Genomic DNA, 16,268 nt, shown 5'->3' with positions numbered 1-16,268 from the left:
GCTTCTCATCGCAGGTCCCTTTTAGAAATTAGTTGGTTTACTATGCTTCTCTGTTACTTTAACTGTCAACATTCTCGACCAAAAATGTATCACATTTGAAGGTCTTCGTTTCGTTAGTTTGCATCTTCTCTCATGAACTTATTGTAAAAATTTGTAAAAAATAAAACGAAAAAGATAATAGTGAAAAAATTTCTCTTCACATTGTAAAGGGATGTTTTATGCATAAAAATTGAGTGAAGAAAAACTTGATTATGATTTTGATTACGATCATGATTACACAAAAACATAATCGATTACTCAGATTAACAATTATATAAAACTAGCTGCGTCGCCCGGCTTTGCACGGTCCACCTCGAAAATAAAAGTTATGAGAAGTGACGCAAGTTCAACACTCAGGCTTGAACCAAAAAAAAAGTCAGTGAAATTTTGCGGCAGATTGCGGAAAACCGCCCCAAAAAAATAAACATTTTAAATCCCCTGATTACAGGAAAAGCCTCAAAACAAAAACAAGAATTTTACCTGTTTATATTCGAGAAACAAAATGGCAACAGACCTTTCATCTCGATGATTTTCTTCACGCTATACATTTTAATAAAAGCATTATAGCGGAAAGTTGAAATGAAGCACTGAATAATAATTTGAATGGAGGAAAGCCTTCGAAAAATAGGGATTTTATGTCGAAATCCAAGTACCATAATTAATAGTTTTTAATTGATATCTCCGCTAATTATTATCGGAGGATTATGTTAAATAGCCAAACATGAAGACAAGAAGATTACGTACTCATCGATACCTGGTTCGATGGTCAATTCCATGTCGTTCGGGAAAAGAAGCTTGGACATACATAGATACGCTCAGTTTTTAATTATATAAGATTGGTGATTACTCCAAGCCTGTGTAGTACTGTGCATTGTAATGTACTATGCTGCATTGTATATTAGTGAGTATAGCATATGCAGAAAAGAACAATAATTGTAACTTAAATGCAATGGAAGCTTAGATTTGGAGGAAAAGTAGTGCACAAATTTCCTGTAAGGTGCTGTTTCCTCGTGAAGTTGAAATAGATATAGATTATTGATATCTATTTTGGATTACAAATAAAAAGTTTTGAATTCGTTACAAGATATTACTTTTATACACAAGCTTCATACATGTTTTAATTAATTGCTTTTGTATTCATGATAGAAATTCATCTGGAATACAGCATAGACATGGGAAAGACTTGGAATTTAGTTCAACAGGATTGCTTGCCAATTAATGTGGACTGCAATGATTATTTTGAAGGCAGTGTTTTTCATTCTGATATTTACCAAGATATAACTCGTATATCAGTTCCCCTACCATATTATACAAGGTATGTTCTTTATTTTTTGATAATTGTTAAATCTCATGATATTCTTGTAGTTGTTTTTTCATATCCATTATTTTTATTGATGAAAAATAAGAAAAAATATTCACTTTTCTTTGTCAGGTGTTTTTTTTTTTAATTATTATTTTGTATTGTTAAGCTTACTACAATTTTAAAGGCATTTTATTTTTCCTTTCAAAATGGGCGTAGCGATTGAAAAATGCTAAAAGGCATAGGGAGAAGAATCCTCGATTCTTGAAGCGATCCCAAGTATTGGGATTGCATACAAAGTAAAGCATTGGGAAAAAAACAGGTTTATCTCACTAGTTTCAGTCAAAACATAACAACTCACCATTGTTGAACATTGTGATCTTTTTTTTTGGGGGGGGGGGATCTTTGCCTCAGTTCTTCCTAACCAACATATTAGACTTTCTGCTTCCAGTTACTGATTCTTGCACTAAAGTTGTGACAACATAATAGTGTTGCATAGCTATAGTACACCAGGTGTGAACTTTCTACAAGCATTATTTTGCAGCTGGGTGGGATACAAGCGGGTTGCTATTTAAGTAATTCTGAAAATGAGTGTACCACCTCCAAAACTTATTTATTAATATTTTGCTTTGTTACTAGATACCCCTTGTCTATTATCTATGTTAATGAAACAGAGTTTGTGTGTGAGTTCATTTGTCATTAGCCTTTGAGTTAGATGAAGTCTAGAAGTATTAAGTTTTGGTTTTATATACCATGTGTCATAAGCACCTTTGGGAATTCACCTTTAAAGCATTGAGGTCTCGCTGCTTTCCAGATGACAGCAGATTTTAATTTCAGTCCATCCATACTGGCTAACAGCAAAATTAGGCATATTTGGAAAATTTCTCACCAGAGCAGCTTGCTGTCCGTTAAGACAATGTTTTGTCCCATAGAGTTCTGTGAAACAAGTGGTTTTCAATAACTTTATAAAGAAACCTTGGATTTTCCAATGTTTATTTTATTCTTGAAATTTAATTCTTTATTCATGAAATTACTTGTCCTCAAAAAGGGATTTATCTTTCAAACCTTTTTTTTTAATATGATGGGAAGTAAAATTTAATTATTTAAAAATTTTTTGGGAGGTAAGTCATGAATTTTTTCTTTCTTAAATTGATTTGTAGGACTTTTAAGGAAAATATTTAATGAAACTTTGAAATTAATATAATCCTAAAAGCCACCAGTGTGCTTTTTTGATGCACTAAAAATTGAAGCATTTGAACTGCCTTTTTATACATTATCCTCTCTTTTGTAAATCATCCTTTCAATTAGTTCTCAATGTGTTATGTTTTCAGAACACAGACTACTCGTTTTCGGTGGATACAACCTATTGGTTTCAAATCATCTCAAACCTGGGCCATTGGTCATTTGTATATTGGTGATGAATGTGAAGATATGTGCTCAGGACATGGAAAATGCAGCTCTGGTGTATGCAAGTATGTTTTTATTATCAGCAGTACTTTTTAACATTATCCAAATGAGACATGTCCTTTTTTAGGTAATATGGACCTGATGCCAGTTATCATTACTGATACCAAAACTAATACCACTTCCATTGCTTAGCCTCTTCCAATCCCTCCCCCTTTCAAATGATACAATTTTCTCCTTTTTGTTACTGAAAAACCAGCATTAATAATATTGAATATTAAAATTTGTGAATAAATAAAAATGAAATTAATATAACAATATTTTTAAAATAACTTCCTAATAATCTAAAATAATTACACTAAATATTAAGCTAGGTTTTTTGAAACAGTTAAACTTCCATTTTCTGACACAGAAAATGTACTTAAGTCTCACATGTCATGCCTAGGATCTAGTTCAAAGGAAGGACGAGAAGGAATTGAATTTTTCCAGTTAATAAAATCTATACCTCAGAGCCAGACTAACATAAGTCCAAAAACTGCGAAATTCCATTTATTAGTGCATTGTATGTACAGTGCCTGCCAAAAAATCTTTACATTTGGTTGGAAATTTAAAACTTTTCATGCAAACTTCTTGTCATGATTTTATTGGCATGCTCCATAGTGATTTTGCTGAATAAAGAGCATGCCAATAAAATCATGACAAGAAGTTTGCGTGAAAAGTTTTTAATTTCCAACCAAATGTAAAGTTTTTTTTTGTCGTCAGTGTAGAATTCTATGCCGCATCGAGCCATATGAAGGTAATCCTAAAAAAAATTCCTTTTTAATTACTTACCAGTATTAAAATAATGCGAGTCATATCTTTTGTATGCATCAAGCAGCCGTTTTTCGATTCTCCTGTAAAGTAGCTATTATGTGACTTACATCAGTTTGGTTCTGAGGTACAGAAATGTTAAGTACACCTTCAAACTATAAAATACATTATCAGAAAAATAAAAGCATGATTATGACTGACAGGTCAATCTATTTCAGAAAGCAAAGTATCACCTACTCATCTTCCTACAACCTGAAAAAAGGAATACTCTTATACTAGCTTATGTCTTGTAAATTATTTACCAGAATAATGTCTTTATGTTGCAGCATTGAACCAGCTATATATATTAACATGGTAGGATTGGCAACATGGTGTAAAGTCAAAAACTCTGGGAGAGGTTGCAGCCCTTAAAATCCTTTCCTGGTTACACCCCTACATTTAGCATTATTTTCTGAAGTTTAAAAAGAAAAAAATCTTTTCTTTGTCTTTATTTTTCCAAGTTACACTTTAATTCGTTTTTTTTTTGTCATGTTTCTGTATTAATGTATATATTTTCAGATGTGACGATGGATGGTTTGGAAATGAATGCGAAGAATCAAAATCTCCACTCCCTACAGAGCTACGCGATACTTTCCAAAGTGAACCTTCTCCTAGCAAATATGCCCTTTTAGTCGGTGGTATGCTTTCTGATCTCTGTGGTCCTCTAGCTTCTGGGTCTTCCATGCATTTTTACGGGGTTAGTAAAACTGTCAAACCATTATGGACAATATGTAATTAGTTTTTAGTTCAATATACAGGTTGTCCCAAAACGACTGTATAAACTCTGCACAGCTAGATTCCTTGTTGGGAATACATAAAAGCTGTCCAAAGAAGCGTTCTTGTGAGATCCATAGTTTACCGAGAAAAATACAAAAAACAATGTATGACATCACTGCCGGTGCGAGTAAAAAACACTTTATTGGACACATCAACAACAGTATTTTCATACCTTTCCAAACGATAATGTTTAAAATGTCATTACACATATTTGTTGTTGTACGTAATGTTCGTATACTGCTGTTGATGCGTTAAATAAAGTGTTTTTCTTGCACCGGCAGTGACGTCATACTTTGTTTTCGTATTTTTTCTCATAAACAATGGATGGTACAGAAACGCTTTTTTGGGCAGTTTTTATGTACTCCCAACGAGGAATCTAGCTGTGCTGTGTTTATGCGGTCGTTTTGGGACACCCTGTATAATCATGGCGCTTTAATAATCACAATGAGTTATTTCCATTTTTTTGCAGAGTTGCAGTCGACAGATCGTTACAAAAGACCTAAACTTAGAGTCTGCATCAGTGATCCACTTTTACTTCCGCTATGGATGCATATCAGCACCAACAAGCAGCAATCATACTGTTTTCTTGCAGTATTCATTGAATGGAGGTATCATATGGTACACCCTGAAAGAACTTTATTTTAAAAACTACCTTTCAACCAGGTAAGACTTAGCACCAAGAATTGAAATCGGTAAAAATGAAGAGAGAGAAAAATTTATTGTAAAGTTATTGAAAACTTGCAGCAATTTGAAATAGGTTTTGGAATTCCGTCTATGTGCTTGTGTGAGATAGAATTAAATTAATATTTGAATAAAAAAGGGAATTTAGTTATGGCTTCATAAGGTAATAAAAGGAACATTTGATGGTTCTGTAACTGATTTGACTGAACATTTTTTGTAAGAAAAACTTACCCAAATATTAGTTGAAACTTTAAAGGCTAAAAGAAAGAAGCTTTGAACCTACTCGGCTGAAAAGCAAACAGCATAAAATTATTGAGAGTTCTATTATAAATGAGGAAGCACATTTGAAAAATTTACTTCACAGCCTGATATTTTATAATGAATGTCTTTGCAGCATAATAAGAATTAGTTGTGAAAATTACCTATTCATGAGCTAGAAATGAATGTAACATGCCTAAGTTAGAAAATATTATTTTCGATAAAAATCTACAGTGAAATATTTAACTCACATAACTATATTTTGAAAAAGTTTATTCAATACATTTGCAGTATAAGATATGATTAATTCATATAAGAAGTACAGAAGAGCTGAAATAAATTTGCTAAGCGACATTTTTAGCAGGTATAATGAGTGCTAATTTTTGAGCCAAAAATAATTGAAATATGTATTTTAATAAATAGTAAGCAAAGATAATGCTTTTCTTTAATAACTCTCTATCTCTAAGCTTGATGTCTGGGGGCTCTATTACCAAATAGTTTATGCTAATTTGTAGGTTTTACCCATACTGTGGATATATGAGTGCTGGCTCTAACCACAACACTACATGGGACAAACTCAATAGATATCAACAGCATGTGCTTTTTTAGGTGCCAAAGTTGACCTTTTTAGCAATTTTATTATCACAAAAGAATTCTTATCGAAACGCACGATCACAAAAATGGACCCTTCAAAGAAATAGCAATCCCATAAAATGGACTGTTTACAAAATTGGCATTGAAACTTTTTATATAACTAATGTATTGAAACTTCCTATATTGATATGAATGTTGCACTTATTTTCTACTAAATTTGTGAATATTCACCTTTTATTTCACCCTTTCTAATTCACCCTCATTTTCTTTTTGCCATCAGCAAAGTAAGGTCTTGTTCTCGCGTAAGTGGAAAAGTCTACAATCAACCGCCCAATAATCACATTTTAACAACAACAGCTGAAATTTTTGAAAATAGAATCCCAGGCAAAAGATGATCTAGCAAATCCTATCTCATTTTTATCTATTTGCTGAAACATTACAAAAAAAAATTTTTTTTCAAAAAATGAGGATAATGTCGCTAATATTTTTTTAATTTTTGCAACTTACAGTTATGTTGCTGTTCCTCTTCATGAAGAAGTCCGACAAAAAGTGGTCAGAATCCGCTGGTGGCAGCCTCATCACAGTGGGAGAGCTCACAATGACTGGGCTCTTGACAATATATTTATTGGTGGAGTACAGCAGGCTCCAGAAACTTTCAGTGCACTTTATGATGGACATTTTTTGGTTGAGCAAGAGTGGCTCAGTGCCACTCATATTAACCATGAAGAATATTGTGACAGCAATAAAGCAGCAGCAGTAGGGAAATCTATAAGCAATGAAGATGCAGTGTTAGAAACAGTAGATATACATGTCAAGAAGCATTATGTTCTTGAATTTATGGTAAGGAGCCAAATAGATTAGTTTTTGTGTTTTGAAATGTTGAAAAGTTGTACAAGTTGATTTTGTGATTGTCTTTTTGAAATGAATGTTTAGATATTGTCACGATTATAAATGGGAATTAATGGTCAGGGAAAACTCTGTAAATTTTCACCCTAATCAATTTGAGGCAGTGAGAAACAAAAGGATATAAGTGACAAAATTAAAAATTTGGAAACAACCAATATAAATGGTAGGTAAACCTCTCCTCTGTCTTGGTTCAACAGATAGTACTAGTAGTCCTGCTAGGTGCTGATATACAGCATGATTTAGAAAAAAAATTCAATGAAGGCCTACCTAGGGCCTTATCTTTAAACGCATTTTACTCAAAACTTGAAAATGTCCACTTACTCTCCTTTGCTTCTCACTACCTCATATTTGAAAACAAAATTGGTGGGTGAGAACCTAAAAATCAAAAGTTTTTTTTTTTTTGGACCACGCTAATCAATGTGTTCTCGCAATTTACTTTCCTTAATTGTTTCGAGGATATAACACTTTATCAAATATTAATTTTCAAATTTACTTTCGTTTAGCTGTCCATTGGGTGCAACGAAAGCTGGGAAGATCCTGGATTGCCGGTTAAGTTGGAGTATTCCGTAGATTTCGGCAACTCATGGCAAGAATTGGTTCCAAAGTGCCTCCCTATGGAACTTTCCTGTTCTGGAAATGCAGAGTATCCCTCCATATTTTTTGCTCCATTGCCCTGGAAAAGATTAATATTTCCACTTAGTGGAAATGTTTTATCTAAGTAAGTCCTGGTTTATGGTTATGTTTGAAAAATCAAAAAAGGTATATTATCAAAACACAGTCAATTCTCCATAACTCAAAGTCCTAAGATACCAGCAGAAATTTTTGAATTATTGGTAGTTCAAATTATGAGAAGTTCACACAACATTCTGAAGAGTTTGGGTTGGGCCGCAGTGGAAAATTTTGAGATGAAGAGTATCTCGAGGGAGGGCTTCAAGTTATTGTACGTTGGCTGTGTTTGAAAAGTAATAAAATTAGATAGTTCTTTGAAGTATATTATAATATGATGTTTGGCGAGGCGTCTAAACTAAGTTTTCCATGTTGAAAGCTGAAATTGATTAAAATACAGAGTTTTATTTCTTTTCTCAACTTTACATTGCCCCTGACTGTGACTACGTATGGTCAATGTCGTTCTTTTCAATGATCCGTTCATCAGAATATTTTTTTTTTACAAGTGCACTGAACTTGTTCATTCAAACGATTGTTTTTTTTTTTTTTTTTTTTTAAGTTGCAGATGAAAGGTGATCCCTCTGTGGGAGTTACTAAATGCATTGAAACTGTTTTATTGGACCAGTAATATTCTTTTAAGAGAAAACAACTGAAGTAATAAAAAGTTAAAAAAATATGCCAATAAAAATTTAATTCAAAATATTTTATGTAGGTTCAGATGTAATGAAGCATCACTACAATGTTCGAAATTCCAAACCATTTGCCGTTCAAAAGAACAACCATTTTTTTTATGAGATCGTATTGCAGCATTTATTTTAAGGAGTCTGTCTTTTAGACTCATGCATTCAAGAATGATTCATCCATATTCCTTGTTGGCCATTTTGTACCAAATAAAATTTTGAATTTTTAAGCCTACCTTTACTGAGAAACCTCTATTTTTTCAAATATCTCTAAGCCCTGTTAAAATCAAGAGTGAAGCTATTCTTTTAGTGAATGTAGTACTCAATGACAATGATCAACAGTAAAAAAAATCAAAAGTTTTAAATGTGGCGTTAAAAAAAAAAAATCAAAAATATATTTTAAAATAAATTTTTTGAAAGCTCTGGAATAAGAAAAATTAAATACATCTTTTTTAAATAATGTATGTTACCTTAAAGAGAAAATTATCATTTTACAAATAAAGAAAACCGCAACAAAATATCGTGCATTATTCACGATATAAAGTGTTTGAAGCTTTTGTCAAAATTCACAAGCGACAACAAATCTCCCGGTAGCCATCGTTAACAGGCAGTATCTAGGGTGAGGAATATTTTTGGTAGAAACAAAAATATGCTTGTAACTTTATTTCTTCTGTATTTTAATGTATGAAATTAAAAAAATTGAGATTATGAACTTTTTTTTTTTGCCGAAATGGACTTGAATTTTGCCACATGCATACTTTGGGTGCCAGAATAAAATGTAAAATGAAGCATATAATGAAAAACAAGAGAATTTTCTGAAAAATGGCTTGTGGTGAATTGATATTTTTGAAAGTTGAAGAAGGAGACTGTACTATTGAACTTATATAGTTGATTTCATTTTTGAAATTATTTCCCTTTCTTTTTAAATAATTCATATTAGTGAAAATTATACTAATTACTTATAGATCAATTTCCCATTGTTGTGGTAAACTTATCTTTAACCATAGTTACATGTATGTATGTAGTCACTGAAGAGTACTTCTCATCAACTAAGCACCTATTGTTAGAACACTGCAAGATATTCTTCTTTTGGAAGTATCTACAAACTACATAATACAACATTAAAATTTTATATAGACAGCATTTAAATGTATTTATCAATTCTATAAATTTTATTTTTCTTAGATGGACTCGATTTAAATGGAGTCAACGTGCTACCTTTGATGCTACACCTTCACATAAATGGGCTGTTCAAGATGTCCATGTTGGACCCCAGTGTCCCTATCATTGTCACGGCCATGGTATATGCAAAGCTCTTAAATGTGTTTGTGACAAAGGATACACTGGAGAAACATGCTTGATGTCAGAAAATAATCCGGTAAGTTCTTGAGAAACATCAAAGTTTTTTCTTAAAAGGTTCATATCTCATAGGTGAAAGGTATTGGAGAAAAACTGTAAGGCATTTTGTGTCTTTCCGCCGAAAGAGCTTGTGGTAATAAAAATTGTGAGTCTTATGATGAAAATCATTTGAATGCATCACAACCCCAAAACACATATATAGTTTTATTGCTTATTGGCATATAATTTTTTGTTAATATTTCTTCATAAAATCAGTTTTGTTCTTTAATAATCTCGGTTAAATTATTAATTAGCATTTTTAATACTCCTTTAGATATCTATTTAATTTTATTTAATCAATTTTGTTCTACTCACTTTTTCATTTTTTCTTTTTTTTTGGGGGGGGGGGGATTGTTTCCAGAGAGGAGAGTAAGAAGTATCTTCCTTGTAGAAGAATCCTTTGCTGTTTAACATTTGAAAATAGTTTAATACACATATTTGTCTGAAAATCTTTTTTTTTTTTTGAGCAATCACGATTGCTTATTGTTCTCATTTGACAGTCCTTGACGTTGGGATTATTTTTCAACTTGGACCAGCAGCACCACCGCCCACCGGCGCGGCGGCGGCACGGCTGCTCTGTTCCTGAGCACTGTCCACCGGAATCCATTTCTGCTGGGTGGTGGCGTCCATGTCCTTCACACGCATGCTCATACACACTCGCCAACGCGTGAGCGCCTTTACACACATCAGGGATGAGAGTTTTCCGGCTTTTGCCGGAATTCCGGCTTTTTCTGTTAGTTTTTAAGATCTTTCCTCCCTTTCCTCCTTTTTTGCCTCTTTTAGTCCTTATTTTCCTCAAAAATCGGGAAAAAATACGATTTTTTGAAATTTTCGGTCCCCGATTTCTTACTTGTTCTATTTTTTTCCCCTTGAATCTTAATCCTCCTCGATATCTGCCAAAAACGTACGTTTTGGAATCAAGCCAACGACGTCAAACACGTGCTGCACCGAAAGTTGCATGCCTCGTTTGAGATTTCAATCTTTTTGCATCCTGAAAGTATTTCAATTATTTTTGTTGCTGGGTGGTTTTTTACTATGTACTACCTTATATCTTCTTATTTTATTCATCATTTCAATAATATTTTTATTTCTTTAATTTATTTTAGAAAAAAATGCAAAACTCAATCAAAAAATGTGGCTTAGCACCCACAGTCTCGAATTTTTTTGTAACTTGGCATGGTTATTTTTTTTTTGTGTGTATTTAAGAAAGGGTAAAAAATATTTATGATGAATCTCAAATGGTTTAGCTTTACAACCTGTTAAAAGTTTAGAAATTTCATGATTAAATGAGGCAGTTGCAAGTTGTTCTTTTTATTCCAATATTAGAAAGCTCTCAAAAACAAATTTTGGGTTCCAATGCAAGGAAAAAGATAACAAATCGTTTATATACATATATATTTATTTATTTTCAATTCTTACTATGAAAAGTATGTTCTGTCACAAAGAAATTTTAGATTTTTCTCTGTTGTAAAGTTTTACTTTAAAAACAGATCTAATTTCAAAATTTATGTTCTCACTCGTTTAACACTATAAACTCAAATGTTTTTAATGAAAAAATGTATTTTTCTCTAAAAAATATAAGTTGACACTATTGTGTGATGCAGCCAAGATTGACCTCTGTCTTCCCCAACCCTTTGTTCAAGGACTCAGGAGTTAGAAATTGTTGCCTCTTTTTCAAAATTTAGATTTATTTAGGAATAAACACCCTTGCAAAGAAATGGTGCAATGCAGAAATTATACAAAATTCTTACTCATACCTAATTAAATACGTATTACCTTTAAAACTGGTAAATTATACATTTTTTGTTGATTTTTTGAATATCATGGCTTTCAGGTTCTGTTTTGATGCGGTTTTGGATATCATCCATTTCACGAAATTTTTTTTTTGGATATCATCTGTTTTACGATTTTTTTTTGGGGGGGGGGGATTTCCTCCTTTTTGCTCTCTGACCACTCTCATCCCTGACACATACACAGGCCTACGTGCACACACTTAAGCCTGCACACACACAACTATACACACATAACCACCCAGGAGGAGGGACATGCTTGGGGGGGGGGGAGCCATTTCTAGAAACAATAACTCTAATGAGTAGGGTCTTGTCGCAACTCGTGATTGCGAAAAACATAATTTGAATTCAAAGATTCAGAATTCAAATTAGATTTTTTTTTGCTAGTCTTATGGTGAGAGACTATAATGCCTTCAAAGTTCAAAATGCTGCTGAACCCTTTTGTAAAAGCCTATGTCCTGTTTTGTGCTTTTGGAGATAGTTACAATACTTGTACTCTGATATTTTTATTTTTGCCTTTTGTACAGGTGTCACTTAAAGAAAGCTTTGATGATATGGTCTTGGATCCAACTTATTGGCATTATGTTGTTGGTGGAAAGATATCATTCCCATGCTCAGTTTTGGTAGAAGATGCTGCAGTTGTCTTCAGTGGTCCGGGTCCAAGGATCCTTGAAACAGTTGATTTAGATCTCAGAGATGCTAAATTTATCCGGTTTGTTGCCCAAATTGGTGGTTATGGTGACAATCTAGCATGCATAACTGCAACTTCTCGCAATCAAAGTGCCTACTTAATGTTCTCTGTGAATGGTGGTATACGTTGGCATTTATTGCATGAGTTAGATTTCTCACATTATATTCATCCTCACTCTGATCACATCATTTTACCAGAGCTTGCCCGCTCCTCATCTACTCGTATCCGCTGGTGGCAACCTTCAGGGTTTACAAACGAAGATCTTTTCCCTGCTTTAGCTTTGGATAATATTTATATTGGAGGCTCTGAAATTAATGATTTTGAACTGTTTGACAATTTCGAAGACAAAGTCGGTCTTGAACCTACTAACTGGTGGTTTGCACCATATGCAAGAGTTGATAACCATTACTGTTCTGCACCTAGTCATACTTTACTTTGGAGAAAAGATTCTGATATTGAAGAACGAGGAATCACCACAAGAGAGCTCATTGTTGAGAATGATTTCATGATTCAATTCAGAATTGCTGTTGGTTGTGGTGAGCATTCAGATAGCTGTCTTACAAATCACAGCATACAACTGCAATTTTCAAAAGAGCCGGGTTCAGGTAATTGGGAACTTGTGAATCAAGACTGCTTTCCTAGCAATACCATTCATTCAGAATGTGCACCTAATGAATTTCATTCGTCATCTATTTATTCATCAAACACGCACAAGAAGTGGACATTGGTGATGTTCTTCTTGCCTGAGAAAACATATTCCAGCACAACACAGTTTCGTTGGATTCAAGATACTCCAACAAATATTCCTAAGCCTCGAAATTTCCCATCGTGGTCCATTGATGATGTTTATATCGGAGAAGCATGCCCAGCTCTATGCCATGGAAAGGGGCTTTGTGTAAAGGGAAAGTGCCAGTGTGAGCCTGGATTTACGGGCCCTGATTGTCAGCCTTTAAGAAGCTTGATCAACAGCCATTCATTACCAACAACGTTTCTAGATTCCTTTGAGAATGGACTTTTAGCTGACTTGTGGGAAATTGCAAAAGGAGGATGGATTGGGCAAGAATGTGGATCTTTGGCGCCCCATGGAGGAGGGAAACACCTCTACATGGGAGAATGTGGTAGAAGAGAAATAGTGACCAAGGAACTTGATGCCTCAGTAGCTAGCAAGTTGATGTTTGTTCTTCGCATTGGTACAGAAGAAGGATTTTCTCAATGCCACATTAATTTACAGCATCCATCTGCATCAGACAAATCAGTTGTTTTACAGTACAGCATCAATGATGGTATATCGTGGGAGTTTATGGCTTTGCATTCAGCGATGGATTTCAAGCAGCCTCGGCGATTAGTGTACGAAATTCCAGAAGCAGCAAGAATTTATGGGGTGCGATTTCGGTGGTGGCAACCTTTCCATGAAGGCCGTGGCTATGATCAGTGGGCTCTTGATAATGTTGAAATTGTGAGGTGAGAACAATGTTCAATACTTCCATATGAAAATTTTATTTAAAATTTGATTTTGAACAGCATCATAAGTTTTTTTTCTTTTGTTTTTTCAGCACTCCATATGATAGTCGAAGATACCAAAATGTTGGTGCAAGAAGGCAAGGTGGCTGACAAAATTTTTTAGTTGATGACTGATGCTTTTAACTTAAAACTACATGTATTTTATATTTTTAGAAACATTTTCCTCACATTTTCATTCATTGGAGTATAAAATATGCAATAATATTTCCATTTAAGAGCAAAGTTAATAAAACTTTTTCTAAATTTCATATCTTCTCACATTACCAATTTTGAAGTATAGTATATTTTTTAACTATATATAATGTTCATTGTTTGAGAAAAATTTTGTATATTTTCATATTGTACTTGGAGAATGATTTTTAAAAAGTTTTGAATAAATTAGTACAAGTTAATTTGTCCTTGTGAATTTGTTAAAAACGTTTCCATTAAAATTGCTCGTTAATGCTTAAAAATAATAATAATAGCATATAATGAAGGCCGTTACTTTCTTAATGTTAATAGATAAAAAAGTTAAGTATTAAAAAAATTTATAATTTCATATTTATCTGTAAATAGGTTTTAGTTGCTTTAAAATTAACAGTATACATGTCATGTATACCGTACATAATCGCGTATAAGTCCAGAAATTTAGCATTAAAAAACGAAGTTAAAATTTAGAGGGTCGACTTGGAGGGCAGAATTTCCGAACTTTTCCCAGAACAATTCTTGGGGGAAAAGCACTCAAAAACGTGTACATTTTCCCAATTTTAGTCCAAATCTTTTAAACAGATGCTAAAAAGTAAATACTTACGCTAAAATTTTACATCTGACTGTAATAAAGACTTAATAATTACAGTAGACTGCCGACTACGCGAAAAGTGCAGGAATTGCCATATTCGCAAATTTTACCGATAGTCACAAATTAATACTCTTTATTTTTAATGTAATGTGGCTACAGTGCAGAATTTTATTGACATTAATTCAAAATAAAAGCAACAAGTAGCAGATCAAACCCTTTACAAAAATTGCGATCGCAGAAGTGAACCCTTTTTGTGTTAAAGTAAACATCGGACTTTTTAACACAAGAATGTCCATTACATTTCATTTTCCTCCTTGAATGTTTATATAATCACCTTCAATGTTTTATATAAACGTTTATATAAAAAAAATAGCGGCAAATCGTTCCCGATTTTTCCAGAAAGTAGAGGCGCGACTTATAAGCGGATTTTTGATTTTTTCCTCGATTTTTCTCCTAAAAGTAGGGAGTCGACTTAAACACAAGTATACATGGTGTGTCAGGCTTTTCCCCCCTCCCCTTTTTTTTAAATCTATTTTAACATTTAATGTTACCGTCCGTTCTCGAAAGCAAAGACTGCCACTCAGAATGATTCCATTTTAAAAAAAGGCGATAGGTTGAGGATGGGCACTTACAGCGCGTACTTGCTATCTCTATCTTTTCGAAGCTACTTTGGAAGAATTGCTGAACGCGTAATTTCGCACCTTTTACTTCCGGGTTTCCCTCCCTATTTTGATAAAATCAAAACAGACCTGACGCATGCGCAAACTGGTGCTAGGTCTCGACTAAGGAAAACAGACAGTAGTTTAAGTTTAATTAAATATTTGTTTGAATGTTTTTTTTTTTTTTAATTCAAGCAAACGAGTAGTTCAAAATTTAAAAATTCTTTGTAGATTGAGACTGAAAATGAAACCAAAAGAATCAAATGTCAACTCTTTTAACACCCAACTGTCGACTATCATAGTGACTTAAAATTCTAGAAATGAAACATTATTTAGTAAAAACAACGGGGCTTGCTTTTTAGCAAATTAAGGAGGAGGGGGATGGCCTTTTATAAGAGCGGCACTACTGCAGTTAAAATTTAGATTATTCCCGAGTTTACGAGTAGAAAAACTGCAAAATCGAGCGAGCCTTAAAACCCTTTTTTATATGCAGTCGTTGCTTAGAGTTGTAAGGTCATTTGTATTTGTTATTTTGAGAGTGTTGCGATGGTTGAATTAGTATCACGAGCTCGCGCTATTTACACTGCCGCTAAAACACAACTGCATGAAGTCTACACTTTCCAGAAGATTAGATCTTCAGCACTAGTCAACCGAAACATGTACTTCGAAATGTTAATGAAACAATTTACTTAGAAAACCACAAGCTTTTCTTTTGAATCAATGTTGGATTGCAAAGAAGAAAAGTGGCGAAATCTGGCCATTTAACTAAAACCGCTTCACAACTGCTTTGTTGCAACTTGGTTTTTTCCTAGCTTTTCGTTTCCCTCCCACCTGAACTTAAATGATTTTGTATTTAAACTATATATTTACTTAATTCACAGCCATAAACTATTTGAACATTTTTGGGAAGATATTAAATTTCTTACCTTTCACACATGCTTGATACTGAAGTTCTTTCTCTTTGTCTTGCCGAGGTTATCTTTATGGTTTCTATAAGAAATAAATATGCCTCGAATTTCATTTACACATGCTTTCCATAATATATAGTAGAGAATTTTTAAATACTACTTAGAATAAAGCAGTGCTTCTCAACCTTTTTGACCTTACGGCACACTTGATAGTTGGCTCAAACTTCGGGGCACACTGAACCAAATTTTATTCGTCAGTATGGACACTGTTTTAATCATCCACTGGTCAAAGCAAGTAAGAGAGAAAGAAAGAAAAAAAAATAAAAACAGCGTTCCCATACAGATTTAACATTTGATCTTTTAAAAGTT

The 16,268-nt window shown here is 33.4% G+C and overlaps 1 protein-coding gene across 1 annotated transcript in view; it reads left to right on the top strand.

The window, feature by feature from the left end:
• The window catches only part of LOC129226678 (reelin-like), a 182,227-nt gene extending 168,284 nt beyond the window's left edge, over window positions 1-13,943 (top strand). The window contains exons 44-52 of the mRNA XM_054861308.1: window positions 1,186-1,354; window positions 2,671-2,811; window positions 4,112-4,289; window positions 4,839-5,032; window positions 6,412-6,742; window positions 7,312-7,526; window positions 9,340-9,532; window positions 11,870-13,494; window positions 13,587-13,943. Coding sequence (XP_054717283.1) covers window positions 1,186-1,354; window positions 2,671-2,811; window positions 4,112-4,289; window positions 4,839-5,032; window positions 6,412-6,742; window positions 7,312-7,526; window positions 9,340-9,532; window positions 11,870-13,494; window positions 13,587-13,644 — 3,104 coding nt within the window. The 3' untranslated portion in view covers window positions 13,645-13,943. The remainder of the gene's footprint in view (window positions 1-1,185; window positions 1,355-2,670; window positions 2,812-4,111; window positions 4,290-4,838; window positions 5,033-6,411; window positions 6,743-7,311; window positions 7,527-9,339; window positions 9,533-11,869; window positions 13,495-13,586) is intronic.
• The last annotated feature ends 2,325 nt before the right edge of the window (window positions 13,944-16,268 follow it).

Source organism: Uloborus diversus, chromosome 7 (assembly GCF_026930045.1).
Source record: "Uloborus diversus isolate 005 chromosome 7, Udiv.v.3.1, whole genome shotgun sequence".
In the NCBI taxonomy this organism is placed as follows: Eukaryota; Metazoa; Arthropoda; class Arachnida; order Araneae; family Uloboridae; genus Uloborus; species Uloborus diversus.
This window is presented reverse-complemented; position numbering and strand designations above follow the sequence as displayed.